Source organism: Zootoca vivipara, chromosome 1 (genome assembly GCF_963506605.1).
Source record: "Zootoca vivipara chromosome 1, rZooViv1.1, whole genome shotgun sequence".
NCBI classification, from domain to species: domain Eukaryota; kingdom Metazoa; phylum Chordata; class Lepidosauria; order Squamata; family Lacertidae; genus Zootoca; species Zootoca vivipara.
In genome coordinates this window covers 31885612-31901094 of record NC_083276.1, presented here as the reverse complement: position 1 = coordinate 31901094, position 15483 = coordinate 31885612, and the positions used below count along the sequence as shown (strand labels likewise).

The following is a 15483-nucleotide window of genomic DNA, read 5'->3' as shown; positions in this document are numbered from 1 at the left end:
GCCTGATCTTATGTTCTTATAATCTTATTTATAGAAAGAGAAATGCTGCTACGAGATAAGCATCCTATTACTTGCTAGTTTTGTGGTCAAGAATAACTGCCCCAAAAGACTCCAATTTGCTGCCTGCTGTGCTATTTGGCAATCTGTCTGTTCCTGAATGTCCTTTCTCTGTGAATGAGCAGAGGGGCCTCCTTTTCTTCATTCTAATTAATTAAAAATAAGCAAACAAACACATCATTGTGCTCCCAAAAAGGGTAAAATGGAGAGACAAAGAGTAAATCCTACCCCTCGGTTTCCAGTTTCATTTAGGTTTTAACTTAAAACCCCAAAGAGTTCGCAATGAACTGAGTGTATGATGGGTATGATACATAGAGTATGCAGCACAAACATATAACAATAACTATGATGTTGTGCAAAACAGGGAAGTTCAAAGCATCTGTGGATATCAGAAAATAGATTGTAGCATTGGCCCACTAGAAGTAAGTTCAGAAGAGCAGTAAAATAGGGCAAGCCAACCAGAGTTCACAATACAAATAAAAGGCCTCAAATTATACAGAACTGTTAGTTGGGCTGAATGTTTTCAAGCAATTAAAACACTGTTTCTGGCTGTCAGATCTTTGCAGCTTGTTTCAGTCTTGCTGAAAGGGTCGTCTGTTCAGCCTCAGGTCTTTTTACACAAGGCCCAAGCCTAACTTAATCAGCCTGCAAAAGAAAAGAGTTCTGCATGTGTAAGCAGCCTCCTGGGCACAATGCTGATAACATCGTATTAGAGCTTTATTGTAACAACCATGACCTGCAGGCCCAACTATGTACCATAATTTACACAACTTGGGGCAAAAGTGTGGGATTATTATTATTTAATATGTGAGTAAAACAACAACTGGCTACCCACACCTTTTAGGAACCATAAATTCACAACTTGACTACCCAAAAAAACCTAACAACCAATTCAGATAAATACAGCCCCCTGTAATTTATCAATTAACAGAGATGTCATTTGATTCAAACAAGTAAAAAAAAAAGTGGATATCCTCTGGCTTCAACCCAGAGGATCAAACCAATGCTACAGCAAATGCTCTCTTCTGAATGTGAATTCCCCGATGCTCTGAAACTACGGTACTACCTTGGCTTTGATTCACATCAGAGCAACTAAGGAATGTGTTGCCAAACACAAGGTGGTTATTTTAAGAGGAAATTCAGAAGCAATACAAAACACAAGTGAGGAGAAGAAGAAGACTTTATTTCTAAACAGCAAGCAATATATACATACCAAGCATGCACTTCTAGCTGCCACTTGAAAGCCCTCAAGAAGCGGTGAAATGACTCCCCCAGTAGCCTGTTTGCCTGGCCCTGTGGCCAATCAGTCCATGCACTAGCTTCTCAAAACCTCTACTCAAACCATCTGATGTTATAGATTGCCACCTCCTCCCAATGCCTCGCTCTCCCACAACAATTTCCAACATCAAAGGTTTCCAGCACTATCCTCCCAGACTAAGGCAGCTGTGTGAGGCATAGCTGCCAAGTTTTCGCTTTTCTCGCGAGGAAGCCTATTCAGCATAAGGGAAAATCCCTGTAAAAAAGGGATAACTTGGCAGCTATGGTGTGAGGGGCTTCACCTCCTCCTAACTGATTAGGACAGGCATGGCCAGACTTGGCCCTCCAGCTGTTTTGGGACTACAGTTCCCATCATCCCTGACCACTGGTCCTGTTAGCTAGGGATGATGGGAGTTGTAGTCCCAAAACAGCTGGAGGGCCAAGTTTGGCCATGCCTGGATTAGGACATCAAAGACTGGTCTCACACCATCAAAAACTTAACAAGGGCAAGGGAGGGGGAAGGAACAGAGGTAGGAAGGGTGACCATGTCAGATCACTAACTTCTTGATACACATGTTGTCTTCTGATGGATTTTCCATAACATATGTTTCGCCTTAACGGTTTCACATCTCAATTTCTCCAGTCACTGCGAGAAACAACTAAGCACATCCTTCCAGAGAAGAATCTAGGAAGTGCCACTTAATGCTTTAGAAATCGTCTGCCTGGTCCTAAATCGTAGATATGTTCAACTGGTCTACCACTATCGACAGGTAGATCCGTGGGTGCTCCTGGTAGATCGAGGTCGATGTACATTTCCCCCCAAGAAGGTCAACAACTCTGGTCAATCTTCCTTTAAAGAAAGCTTAACAACTGTGGCTCCTCCTCCCTCTAATGTCCCAGTTTTTTATACTGGGAGTAGATCGCAGTCCTTGGGAGTTGGACGTGCCTGCTATATCGCATCGTACACACCCAAATACACGTTTATCTATTTCACTCCAGAAGCAAACAACCCTTCCTGGTACATCAACTCCCCCTTCCTTTCAAGCCCAAAGAGGAGCCCATTCAGGAAGGAATCGCAAGCGGAGGCTCCCAGAACGCGGAACTTCCTTTACGCAACGTGAGGAGGGCGGAGAAGCCCGGCCAGAGGAGCCTATAGGGCTTGGAGGAGGCGGGCCTAACTCGGCGCACGCGAATGCAAACCGATGAGCTGGTGTGGGGAGGGAAAGGGGGCGGATTCCGGCACCCGGGCAAACTTTGCAGCGCTTGAAAAAGCAGCAGGCCGCCGCGTTGGAAACGAAACCTCTCCAGAGGCTTCAGTAACGGAGGAGGGAAAGAGAGAGAGAGCGCGCAAAGTGTTTGTTCCCGGAGTCGCCGCCAACTTACCCGCAGAGCCTCCGGCAAGGATCTGGTGGGCCGCTTCGCGCCCAAAGCCCCTGGCTTTCCCCGTCATGGTCACCAGCGCGCGCGGAAGTGGGTGGAAAACCGCGTGGAGCTAGTCCGGTGTCGCGCCGCAGGAGTAGGAGCGGCCTCGCGACTGTCTTGGAAGCGCGTCCGCTGGCCGAGGTTGCGCCGGGGAGGTCGGAACACCTCCTTTTGGGTGGCGGCGGGAGGGGAGGCGAGGCGTCTCCCCCTGGGCTCGGAGATAGCGACTGGGCGGGAAAAGGAGAGGGAGGGAAGCGAGGAGCAGGCGGGTCGGAGCCTTCGCGGGAAACGGCCGCTTTCTCTCTCTCCCCTCCCACCCCCGCGAAGTTTGTCGGGGGCGCTCGGCGCTGTAACCTTTAGACCACACGATTGGGACCCGAGCCAGAGCCAGCCCAGGGGCCGGAGCCTCTGCTGCGCAAGAAGGGGACAAATGTGGCAGACCCGGTTCGGTGAACGCCGGGCTTATCCCTTCTAGAATGTCTGAAAGGACTCCGGTTTCATTCAGGAAGTTGGGGCGCGGGAATAGAAGACGATCCCCTATAGTTCCCTGACTACAGCGCCCAACTTGTTTTTAAAGAGAAATTGGGGCTCCTCATTTGTCAGCTGTCTTCTCCCTACCCAACCCCCAAGAAAGAAATGGTGTTTTTTTCTTAGTTTGCACAGTCAGCTCTCTGGGACATGCTACAAAACACAGAAAACATGCCCACAACCCAGCAGTACCCTCTAACCACTCTTGCTTCAGACCAGCTGGGCCAAGATAACTTTGCTACCCGATGTGGAGTAAAAAAATTGCACCCCAACACTTGTCAAGTGACAAGAGTACCCGTGGCTGGTTTAGTTGTTTTAGGAGAGGAGGGAGGGAAATGCCTGTCCCTTTTCCCTGCAGTACTGTACAGTAATAATAATTTTCTGTCCTTTCATGAACAATGAAAACCAACTACCCAAAGTTGTTGCCTCACTCTCCCTGATCAGCTCTGCTAGTTGGCCCCATTAGGAATTGCTTCCAGACTGCTTTCATAACAAGGAGGTGAGGTCAAACTTTGATAAATAATCAGCAGCAGAGTGAGAATGCAAAGGTCTTGTGCATGCATGAGGACTCTTGCAAATCTGGCAACATGATCATTAACTGCTTTGGGGGTTTGGGGTTGTTTTTCCAATCAAGCATTGTATAATTTTTAATAAATCTGACAGTCTATAGGCATAGCCAGTGTGAGACATGGAGACACTTAGCCCTTAAGTACACTTGGAGACTATGGGTGAATCACTGTATCTTATATTAAGCTACCTCACAGCGTTGTGAGGATAAAATGGCCCCCGGCCCAAATGATGTATGCAATCTAAGCAACCTGGAAATGGATTAAAATGGAATAAAAAAAGCCAATGTAGTATGGATACTGTATTTTATATTTGCATAGTAATCTCTATGTAACATATATAACAGTTACATATATAAATCCAGTTTTTTTTTTAAAAAAAATTGTGAATATAAACAACAGTTTAAAATAACAACAGCAGATACATAGAATCAATTTAAATCCAAAACAGGTATCAACTGGGATAAATGATGCTAGATACATCTTAACCACAAAGTTGGCATAAAGGGGGGGGGGATAGCTTAAAGCGCTAGCAATCTGGGCCCGTAAAGATTCAGCAAAAGTGGCTGTCAAAGAAAAACCACTCAGGAGATTAAACTTTTCAGTAACTGTGTCACCTGAACACAAAAAAGTTAACTGAAAAACGTCAGTTAAATACCGTAGTTACACATACAGTCCATGACAGTTTATGTAATACTCAATTTGTGCTCTGCAGGGAGCTGGCTTCAGGCACCAGGCCCTGCATTAGAAAGATGTCTGCAAACAAAGGCTGGCAACATCAGCCCTGCCACAACCAGAGGAGGAAAGATTACTGGGAGGGGCCATGGTGCATCTGCAGCAGCACAGCCTGGCACTTTCTTCTGCTCCAGCTGCAACAAACCATGTTTATCCCATATTGGTCTCTACACACCCACCACAGGCGCTGTAACCTTCCAGTAGTTTGACTTGTCACCCAAAGGGTGCACTCCTCCATTGTCTCTCGAGGCAGATGCATGCCATCAAAAAAGTCTTTACCTCAGCGTGTATATTCTGTTACCTTATTTCAGCCATTCCTTTTGAAGGCAAGGGGGCCCTATTTTGGCAACTACACCAGAGCCCTTAACAACCTTAATTTGGCCTTGGCCAATTCATACAATATAACAAGACAGTATCCAGTGTGGTGTTAGGGGAGGGGAAGTTTCTCTAGTGGGGAAATGTCATGCTCCTTCTGGGGTTGAAGATCTTGCTCTCAGTGCTACTCTCTGGACTCAGCCATGCAGGTAGGATAGGAACCACTGTAATACAGTGCCTCTGATACCCATCCCACAGTCAATCCAGGAGGATAACATGGTCAGTTGTATCAAAAGCCATTGAGATATCAAGTAAGAAGTTTGCACTCCCCATTTCATCCACCAGGGCAACCTAGATAGACTCAGGGCAGCATTTAAGTTTTACTCAGAGTAAACCCATTGAAATTCATGAACTTGAGTAAGGCCCATTAACTTCAGTGGGTCTACTTCAGTGAGTAAAATGCCACCCTGTTATTAGACTTGAAGACCACCCTCCACAAAATGGTTCCAGGATAGGTTACAATAATTGTTGACACTTGTCTCCTTGGGCATTCTGTAGGACTTTCAAGTTTCCCATACTTCAATAACAACAACAAAATTCAAAGGGAAACTTCAAAGTGTGGTTGCTGAGTTGGAATTTATGTGCCTATTTGAGTCTTATCAGATTTGGGCTCAATAGTACCATTACTGGGAGTGACTAGCTCCGCAGAAAAATATATCCTATTTTTAGTAATAAAATCTTGCTTTGCCAATTATTGAACAACTGGGAGCAACACTTAGTTGAATACATTAATCGTTTATTTATCTAATTACTTTATTTGTACTCTACCTTCTGGAGAAAATCCCACCCAAGATGACTTAACCAAAGTCAGTTAAATGTGTATTTCAATCTATTTACTGAAACTGCAGCAACTAAAACAATGAAAGCCAGCATAAAACTGTCATCAATTCATTCCAGCATATTGCTGGAATTGCATATTTCTTCTGAGCAATATACCAAATCAATTATATTCCCTTTCCCCTCCAAGCCATTTTAAGTGCCTTGGCATAATGTTCGGTTTCCAATTTAAAGCATCCACTTCCTTATCATTTTTTCACGCGGTTCATGATTTGAATCTCAAGACAAAAAGCCCAAATTCTGCCTTGTACATGTTGCTGAACAAAACCATTCACCGCAGGCTCAAAGCCTCCAGAACATGAATTTCTGCACTCTTGCCCCAGTGTGCTTTATTAAACAAATACCGTGTTTCCCCTTTTTTAAGACGTAGTCATTATATAAGCCATAGCAGGATTTCTAAGCAATTGCGCGATACAAGCCATACCCCGAAAATAAGACATACTGATAGACCCTTCACCCAGTAGCAATAACCCCCCTCCCGCCAGCCAACCCCCCCTTAAAAATATCTCCATTTTGCTGTCGCTCCACAGACACGTATTTCCTTTAAAAGCTTGTAAAAATGCACTGAAGAGCCGTAGCTGCTGGCTGCCGAAGCCTCGTGACCTCCGTGAGCGCGTCTGTCTCTCTCTCTCCCCCCGCCCCCTGCGTCTCTCTCTCTCTCTCTCTCTCTCTCACACACACACACAGAGAGAGAGAGAGAGAGAGAGCACCCACCTCTCGCTTCCCCCCACCTTTCCCTTCCATTCTATGCGCCCACCCCTGAGTTGCCTGTTGATTTCCTCTTGACGGGAGAGGGGCGATTGAATGCAAAGGCTGTTTTCCCTTTAAGGGAGAGATCTCCGTGTGCGCGTCTGTGTCCTCTGTCTCTCTGTCTCTCTCTCTCACACACACACAGAACCCACCTCTCGCTTCCCTCCACCTTTCCCTTCCATTCTATGCGTCCACCCATGAGTTGCCTGTTGATTTCCTCTTGACGGGAGAGGAGCGATTGAATGCAAAGGCTGTTTTCCCTTTAAGGGAGAGATCTCCGTGTGCGCGTCTGTGTCTCTCTGTCTCTCTGTCTCTCTCTCTCTCTCTCTCTCACACACACAGAACCCACCTCTCGCTTCCCTCCACCTTTCCCTTCCATTCTATGCGTCCACCCATGAGTTGCCTGTTGATTTCCTCTTGACGGCAGTCTCCTGTGTCTGATTGTTGTCTCCTTGCAGCCTTCCTTTCTACCTTATGCTTGCTTGTCTGTGGAGCTGCCCCTTTAAGGATTTGTAAGTAGTCTGGATCGCAGTCCTTGCCTTGGGGACTTTTTTTAAAAAATTAAGGACTTTTTCCTTCTTGCTGTTTGTGAGCACAAAAGTTAAACTGCCGGTCCTAGCTTCCTTTACCCACAAAATTTTACCTTGCTAGCTCAATTGCTTCTTAATTGCTACCATTTACCAAGTCAGCAATCTTAATTGCTGTTTAGCTGGCTTCTTTGTTCTCAGCAGGTAGCTTCTTTGCTATCAGTGATAGCACTACAAAGTTCTGGTTACAGGTAGGTAGCCGTGTTGGTCTGGGTCGAAGTAAAATAAAAAAATTCCTTCAGTAGCACCTTAAAGACTCATACCAAAATAAAACTTAGTTGGTCTTTAAGGTGCTACTGAAGGAATTTTTTTATTTTAGCACTACAAAGTGTTACATTGTTGGAACTTAAGTCTTGGGCAGCTGGCTAGTAGAGATCCTTATTTGCTTTACTATAGGCTACTGCTAGGACTGTATCACACAGATAGATTCCATTATACTGGTTTAGATTTAAGAAGCTCCAGTGTAGCAGATTGCTATTAAGTGAGTCCCCACATCAGAGGAGAGAGAGAGCAGCCCTTTGCGAACATCCCAGGGCTGGGGAGAGAGGGCTGGGCCAGGGACGCACACCTCCCTTCCCTCAGACTCATAATAAAAATACGAGTAAGACATCCCACCAAAAATAAGCCACCCTGTGGTTTTTTGAGAAAAAAAAGTAATAAGACGGTGTCTTAAAAAAGGGGAAACACGGTAAGCCGCCTTCTTTCTCTATCGGAAGCTAAAACTGCTCCACACACCCCAAGTTTCCGCCAGATCAGTCCCAAAACAACTGCTTTCCTGAAATATTTCAAGGCGTCCCACCCACTCACAGCAACCAAGACCCCATAATTATTAGCCATTCTGCTTGCTGGTTCGCCCTGTGAGCTTTTATAGAGATGGGAATTGTAGAGTAAAGAATCCACTGCTGGGACATGGAGCTGCTCGTAGAAAACAATGGAGAAACTCAGGTTTAAGCTACAAAAAGGAGCAACAAAGACACAGGCTTTTGCTTTTTAAAAAACTGAGTAGAAGAGAAAAAATACTGTGGAAAGCGTGAGAGTTTTTTTCTTAGCTAAAGAGAGAGAAAAACCCTAGCATGCCAGTTCAGTTTCCTTCTCCTTTAATCTTCCTGGCAAGCTGTCATTCTGGGAGCGGGACGCAGCCAGCACATTCCTAAAATCCTTGCACCGAGTGCACCCACGTCCACAAGTGGACAGGCGGCTAGTGTGGCCTAGCAGTTACACTGTTGGACATGCAGAGCTCAACCTAACACCTCACGGGGTTGTTGTTAGGATAAAACTGGGAAGGGGAGAAATGCTCCTGAAAAGAAACTTCACAGAATCACAGGGCTGGATTTAGTCCTCAGCTACTGAAGGTAATGGGGCCCTTTATATGTCCAGCTGTCCTTTGTCGTCAACAAATTGTCGCTGTTTTCTGTGTTGAATATATGCTGCATGGTAATTTATGGACCTAATACCGTAGGTATCTAAAGCCATTTGCACATGCAGAATGCAGAAGACATCTTTCTTCTTCTCTCTTTCTTTGGAGATCACTTGTAGCCGAGTAAGATTGTCTTCCATAAACACAGTATTAACAGTGGGTCCGCAAGTGACTGTGGAGGCTGATTCTGGATCCACACGTCCTTCCACAGTGGGGACATTGGTTTCCAGGCGAGCAAACCAGTGATATTTTAGGGAGCATTACTTACATCATAGGAGCCTACACAACACAAAACACTGTTGCTGTATGTAGGTGTCATATTATTTATTTTTTATCTTATATTTTGGAAATGTACATCCAGGTGTTTTTCCCCCTTTAATTTTTTTTGGGCGCCCCAAGAGAGTGGGGCCCTAAACTATACAGTAGCTTGTTTAGCTTATATGTAAATCCCCATCGAATAAAGACCCGCACTAGAACACAGCAAAAGGTGCAGTGGTTGTTGCCATTTGCTTGTTGCGGGGAGAAAGAGAGAGTCACCCTGCAACCACAGCGATGCGCAATCCCGAAAGTCCTCCGCTCCCTCTCTTTCCACTTCCGCCCTGAGGACGCTGCTTTCTAAAGGATTCCGGAAGTGGGCGGCCCGCGTGAGTCTATGATCCTGAGGGCTCGGCGCTGAGCGGCGGCGGCGGCTGGAGGGAGCGGCGTTTGCACGCAGAAGGAGTGTCTTCTGAACCTCGCGCGTGTTTGGCAAGCTCTGGGCGGTACTGGCTGGAGCAAAACAAAAAAAGAGGTAACGGCAGCCTTTTCCCGAGGCTGGATTCTTGGTGTTATGCTACTTACTTCGAGCAGTTATAGGATTGCATATTTGGCAAGCCCCGCAGCTTAAATGGGCTGATGCTGTGGAGACGTTTGCAAGAACCTCATAGGAGGAGGAGAAAGAAGGGGGAGTACAGGATGTTGCTGTCCCTAATAATAAAAATACACGTAATAGCAAAGTCGAATCTGCAGTCTCCGCTTGGCTTGCATGGCGTTCATCCTATTAAATGTCGATCCCCGTTAGTTTTACCCCCTCACTGAGAAATACAGTACAGTACGCTGATAGTAACCTGAGTTTCTTTAAACTGAAGTCTAGAGTAAGTTTTCAAGGGTGCTCATCTTAAATAGCCTATCACTTTGGCTGTGCAGTCAAAGTGGTTCAAAAGGAAAGTAGGGACATTCTCTCCATCTCTACACGTATTTTGGACTGACTCGGACATTACCTTTATAGCCGCACAAGAAAACTTAATGCAACTCCCAGTCTAGCTTGACCACAGACTTCTAAATTCACTGTTTGAGAACTGGAGTTCCATAGGTCTTGTCAGCGTGTAAAACCGTGCTTTCTTCCTCTTACCCACCTCACACTCAGCTTAGTGTGATGCCACCGAGACTTGGCATCCCATTTTACAAAAAGTGTCAGCATCTGAATTACCTCTCCTCCCACTTCAATGCTTGTGGAAATATAGATCATGAATTTGGTGGAGTAGTGATTCTGCTGTTCTGGTTTGCTTGGTAAGAAAGTAATAAGAACCCTGCTGGGGCAGATCAAAGCTCGTATGGAGTCCAGTATAGTGTTCTCACATTAGCCAACCAGAAAGCTATGAGAAGCCCACAAAAAGTTCTTTCCTGCATGTGATCCACAACTGATAACAACACAAAACACTGTTTTGTGTTTACATGACAAAGGGTTTGGTAGTGTTTCGCATGTGATCCACAGCAAGTGATATTCATAAGTGTTCTGTCTCTAAAGTAGTGGTAGCATATAGCCATTATGACCAGTGGTCAATGATAACTTTATCCTTCATGAGGTCTTTATTGGCCATCACAGGCATTTGAAAGTCTGATAGAATGAAAAACTCAACTGTTACTTGCTGGCACCCATCTGTCTCAGGAGACAATGGAAGAGTGTTCCTTCAGGATTGAAAAAAACAGGGCCTGCTGTGGCTGCAAAGATTGATACGAGAGAGACATGTTTTGTTGCAGTTGGGGCAGATGAAGGCACCCAGCTGTATTGCTACAGGTGCATCATGGTGTTTCTTCTCTCTGCACTTCTCCCAGTGCTAATTTATCCTCTGGTCATTGCTATGGATACTGTGGTTGTCTGCAAGGTTAATGTTGCCAGCCTTCATATCACATTTGCAGACAGTTTTCTCATCTGCAGTCCGTTTTGACAGTATGGGATGTTGGGAGCAAGGAAGTGGGGTCAGGCAGCACATAATTCCTGGGCACAGATAGTTGTCAATAGTTCAAATGGCACAGTGGTTTATGTGGTTATTCAAAGTCGGCTGGGAGGCCATTTGAAATACTTCCATAACAAATATAGAGAAGCTTATAGTGTGCATGGAACGTCCACATTCTGCAGCAAAAACTATGTTTTTATTGGTCTTGTACTGGTGTACATGCTGGATTTTTACGTTCTCTGGAATTGTGATATATTCTGCTGAATTTGATTGTTTTTCTTTTTATTCTGGCATGCATGTCAGACTGGATCTGAGAGACTTCCAGATGGTAGGAATTACTTTGATCAGATTATTAGAAGGGCTCTTAGAGGAAAACAACTTAGAGGAATGGGAAGGGGTGGGGGCTGAAAGATAAACCAGAGTCCTTTTGTTAAAGAAAATAATAATAAAATAGATAAATAGAAAAAAATGTATCCTGCTAAGTTACCATCTAGCCTGGTCAATTTTAACTTCTTGAGGGAGATGCTGTCTTGTCTTATATATTGCTGGAAAGATGAAATAGTTGATCTAGTTCCAAAATACCACTAGTAGATCAATGTCCTTCAGAGACCTTTCTTGAAGTAGATCACCACAATAGTGTATTTTCTGTCTTTCCTTCTCCTACTCTCTCCCCATTAAATAGTGTGGGATGATGCCACCACTGTGTTGTGCATTTCTCCTTGCCATCTTGGAAACAGGTGTCTGGGCTGAGCTGGTGTTTGAAAATCACGTTCTGAACTTGTACTTGTATCTAATTGCATTCTGTTATCTTGGTGTTCAAAAGAAATATTACATGACAGCCAAGACTACGAAATAGAAAGTTATAAAAAAGTTTTTTTTCTTTTACAATCTAAAAAGGGTTTTAAACTGAAGTTCTCAAAGCGATTTGCACAAGAAACTCAGAATAATTAACAAGCACATTTTTATATAATTTTTGCTAAGAATGGCAAGAATGGTTCTCAAAGTGAGGCGGGCATCCTTTAAAATCTGAATTAGGTGCTACAGACAACATATTATGTATGACACCCTCCTCCAATCATTTTTTGCATGCATGTCTAACCAGGAAAGAAACTACTCCTCTTCCACTTCCAATTTGTGCTCAGCACTGCATTTTTAGGGTGCAAGAGATCAAAAGAGCAACAGCTTGTTTTTTTTAACAGACCTTCAACTTCCATGTTGTTTCTTACTTCCACATCTTAAATTATCCTGTGAATATAAATGATTCCTTCTCTTTCACTTTATGGCCTTCAGTTAGACATGTATGAGCAGAAAATTTGCAGGATTCTTAATTTTGTTTTTTAGTTAATTGGGGGAGGGTGAATGTTCTCTCTCTTGCATCATTCTTTGATTCAAAACAAGGAGAGGTTGGGAATCCAAGTGAATTTAATTTGAACAGAAAGAAAGTTGGATTCTTCATCATAGTCATCCACCCATCAGTAATAGGGTAAGGAGCAGAATTCTTATGAGTAGCATCAAATCACTAGATAATGGTTTGTTTCCCCCTCCCATCTGGATTAAAATATTGGCAGTGGTAGCTGTCAAATACAAGAAGAAATGGAACAGCGAGTTCTTCCAAAGATCTGAGACTAATAGCTCGAAACTATTATTTTTGTTTTCTCCATAACCAGGGAAATTTTTCTAATTGTTCTGGTTTAAAATTACTGTGGTCTTATGGGAAGGGAGAATTAAATGGGAATAAATTCCAATATTGTTACTTTTTTTACTTGATAGTACTTTTGTACTAACCTCTCTTGGTAGATGCTGCGGAAACTTATAGCACAGTGTATTATAAATTATAATAGCATTCTAAAGAAGCACAAACACTATTTGCTACACTACATGCATCTGAAACATTTTTTTAAATATGAATTTGAATAGATGGCTTTGAAACTCACCAAATAAACATTGTTGTGGCTGACCTGGAATATGACATTTGAATGTATTCATTTTTCAAGAGGCTAAATCCCAAATGTGCTTTTAAACATCAAATAAAAGAAAAAATATTGGGCTGGGGGCTTGGGAGGCAGGGGTTCCAAGTTTGATTCCAAGTTGGGGAGCTTTTTTCAGCTTGAGGGCCACACTCAGAGTGAGCATAGCCCGTATTTGCACAAGCGCTGCCCCCCAGGATATACAACACACAAGCAGACCACACATCCACATTCACTGCACATAGCACACACAAACAAACGCACTTGGAAACAAATCAAAAAAATGAAAGATAGTGCTATAGTACCTGTAGCCACTAGATGGAGCTATTCACCAACAATGTGTTGTCTTCTTAAGTCTAGCTTAGAATCACATACTTGAGGCACATTCCTTTGAAATCTGGGAGGCTAACAGGTTGAGGATGAAGACATAGGAATATTGTTGGAACAAGTGGGGATATCGGGGCCAAATGTTTCAAAATTGTATGTCTTACAGTACAGTGGTACCTCGGTTTACGAACTTAATCCGTTTCTGAAGTCCGTTCTTAAACCGAAACCGTTCTTAAACTGAGGCGATTCCGTTCTTAGACCGAGCTAAAATTCTCAAACCAAGACACTATTTCCGGTTTTGCGGAGTTTGTAAACCAAATCATTCTTAAACCGGACTGTTCTTAAACCGAGGTACCACTGTATTTTGAATTGAATGATGAGCACTTATTCCTGGTCTGCATCCTAGGATCTCTGAGCAAGTTGACAGAAAGTCAATACACCAGCATGTATTTCCAGGGAAAATACAATAAAAGATAACACAACATCAATATCAGATCACCGTGGTGATAATGTGCAAAGTCTTGAAACGAGAGCCAGATTTTCACCTGGCATCTGAATGCCAGTAGTGAGGGTACCCATAAAAAGGGGGAATAGTGGGAATTTCAAGCATTGGCAAGCAATATGCATAGACTCCAAGAGATGTTTTGAGAGCCGGCATGAATTGACAAAACGTGTGGTTTTGCATGTTCCTATTTTGGAACTTCCTCACTTAACTTATCATTTATACAGTGGCGTGGTTGGCCGCTGTGAAAACAAGTGTTGAAATCGGGGCTTTTTTTCCAGCTGGAACTCAGTTCTGGCACCTCTCAGGTGGGCGCCACTGCCATTCTAAGAGAACAAGGGAAGTGTTCCTAGTGAGTTCCGACACCTCTTTTTCTAGAAAAATAGCACTGGTTGTATTTGATGGGCCTTTGGCCTGATTTAGCCAGCTTTTCTTAGGTTCTTGCATACATGGAAAGGCAATTCTGCTTGTACAAGGCCTCACTGCCAAATTCTTCTGAATTATTGCCTACTGACCACCCCTTCCATCCCATGCTATTGTGTGAGGGGGTCTGTCTGTCTCAGAAGTAGCTTTTCAAGTGACAGGGAGTTCTAGTGGGATGAAGAAGCAGAAAGCATAGGAAGGATTCTGGTTGCTCTTCTCTGGATCCAGTCCAGTAGCTTCAGCGATCACTTGGAGGCTATGTGTATTAACTGAGAAGAGCATGAAATTCCCCGTCTACACTTCCAATTTGCGACGTTCTCCAGGCCTTCATATGAAAGTGTACAACTGGTGACATTTACTTATGTTTGCAATGCTGTTTTTAGAAATCATATTAATTATATTTAACCACTGAACCGGCAGGGTGGGTGGGTTGGAATTTGCTGCTTCACATATGGGACAACTTTTTTATATATCAAGTACTATATTACAAAGACAGTGCCAAAATAATACTGCTTCAGTGAGGAGGAATTTCTTATTAGCAGTGAAGCTTCAAAAACCTGCAACTATGTCATAAAGGGAACGTCTTAGAGCTGAGACTCCAGTAATTCATGTCTGTCATACACAATCTAGGTGACCTAGATTTGACTAGCACTATTGTAGTGTAATTATGCTTCTGAGCTATATCTGATACCCCAGAAGAAAGGTGTAAAGTTTATTTTCAAAGGTTATGGATTTGGTTGAGTCATGTCATTGTGCAGCATACAGAACAGGAATCTGCAGAAGTCTGCACTGATATTTATGCAAGTATAAACGAACACATTCAAGCTTCAAGGAACAGTGTTAAATGCAAGGCAGGGAAAGGTAATGTTTTGACATTTGTCAAAGTGATTGAACAAAGCAACTTAGAATTCTGTTGAAATAGTACCTTTTTCCTTGTTCGGGTCGTCTTTGATGGATGAAATAAATTTGAGCTTCTCACGTGGACATTATTGGCTTGCAGAGATTAGCCATATGGATTTTCTTTTTCATGTGAACTCTGCAATACAGTATTGCACAACTAATAGGGAGGTTTTAAGAGTACTTAAAGCAAACTGTTATTCATGAAAATGAGGCAGGAGGAAGCTGTGGCCCTCAGGATATTGGACTGCCCCTTCCATCACCCTGAGTGCTGGCCATGTTGGAGAACCATAGGTTCCTCATACCTGCTCTGGTAGGTATCAAGGGTTAGAATGGGCTCTAAAAATACTCCCACTATTCCACCACTATCTAAGGCAGTCTCTTCAACTAACAAACAGCTCACACTATTGGGAAGTTTTTTTTCCTAAGCTTTAGTTGAAATCATAGAATTGCAGAGTTGGAGGGGACCACCAGGGTCATCTAGGCCCAACCCCCTGCAATGCAGGAATCTTTCACCCAACATGGGGCTTGAACCCACAACCCTGAGATTAAGAGTCTTAGGCTCTACAAACTGAGCTATCCCAGGTCATGCCCTTTTTATTATATGTTCTTATAAAGCC

The 15483-nt window shown here is 43.6% G+C and overlaps 1 protein-coding gene across 2 annotated transcripts in view; it reads right to left on the bottom strand.

The window, feature by feature from the left end:
- SLC25A21 (solute carrier family 25 member 21) overlaps positions 1-3181 on the bottom strand; it is a 275507-nt gene extending 272326 nt beyond the window's left edge. For both annotated transcript variants that reach the window (XM_035109126.2, XM_035109135.2), the window contains exon 1: positions 2698-3181. In XM_035109126.2, coding sequence (XP_034965017.1) covers positions 2698-2764 — 67 coding nt within the window. In that variant the 5' untranslated portion in view covers positions 2765-3181. The remainder of the gene's footprint in view (positions 1-2697) is intronic.
- Between the last annotated feature and the right edge of the window lie 12302 nt (positions 3182-15483).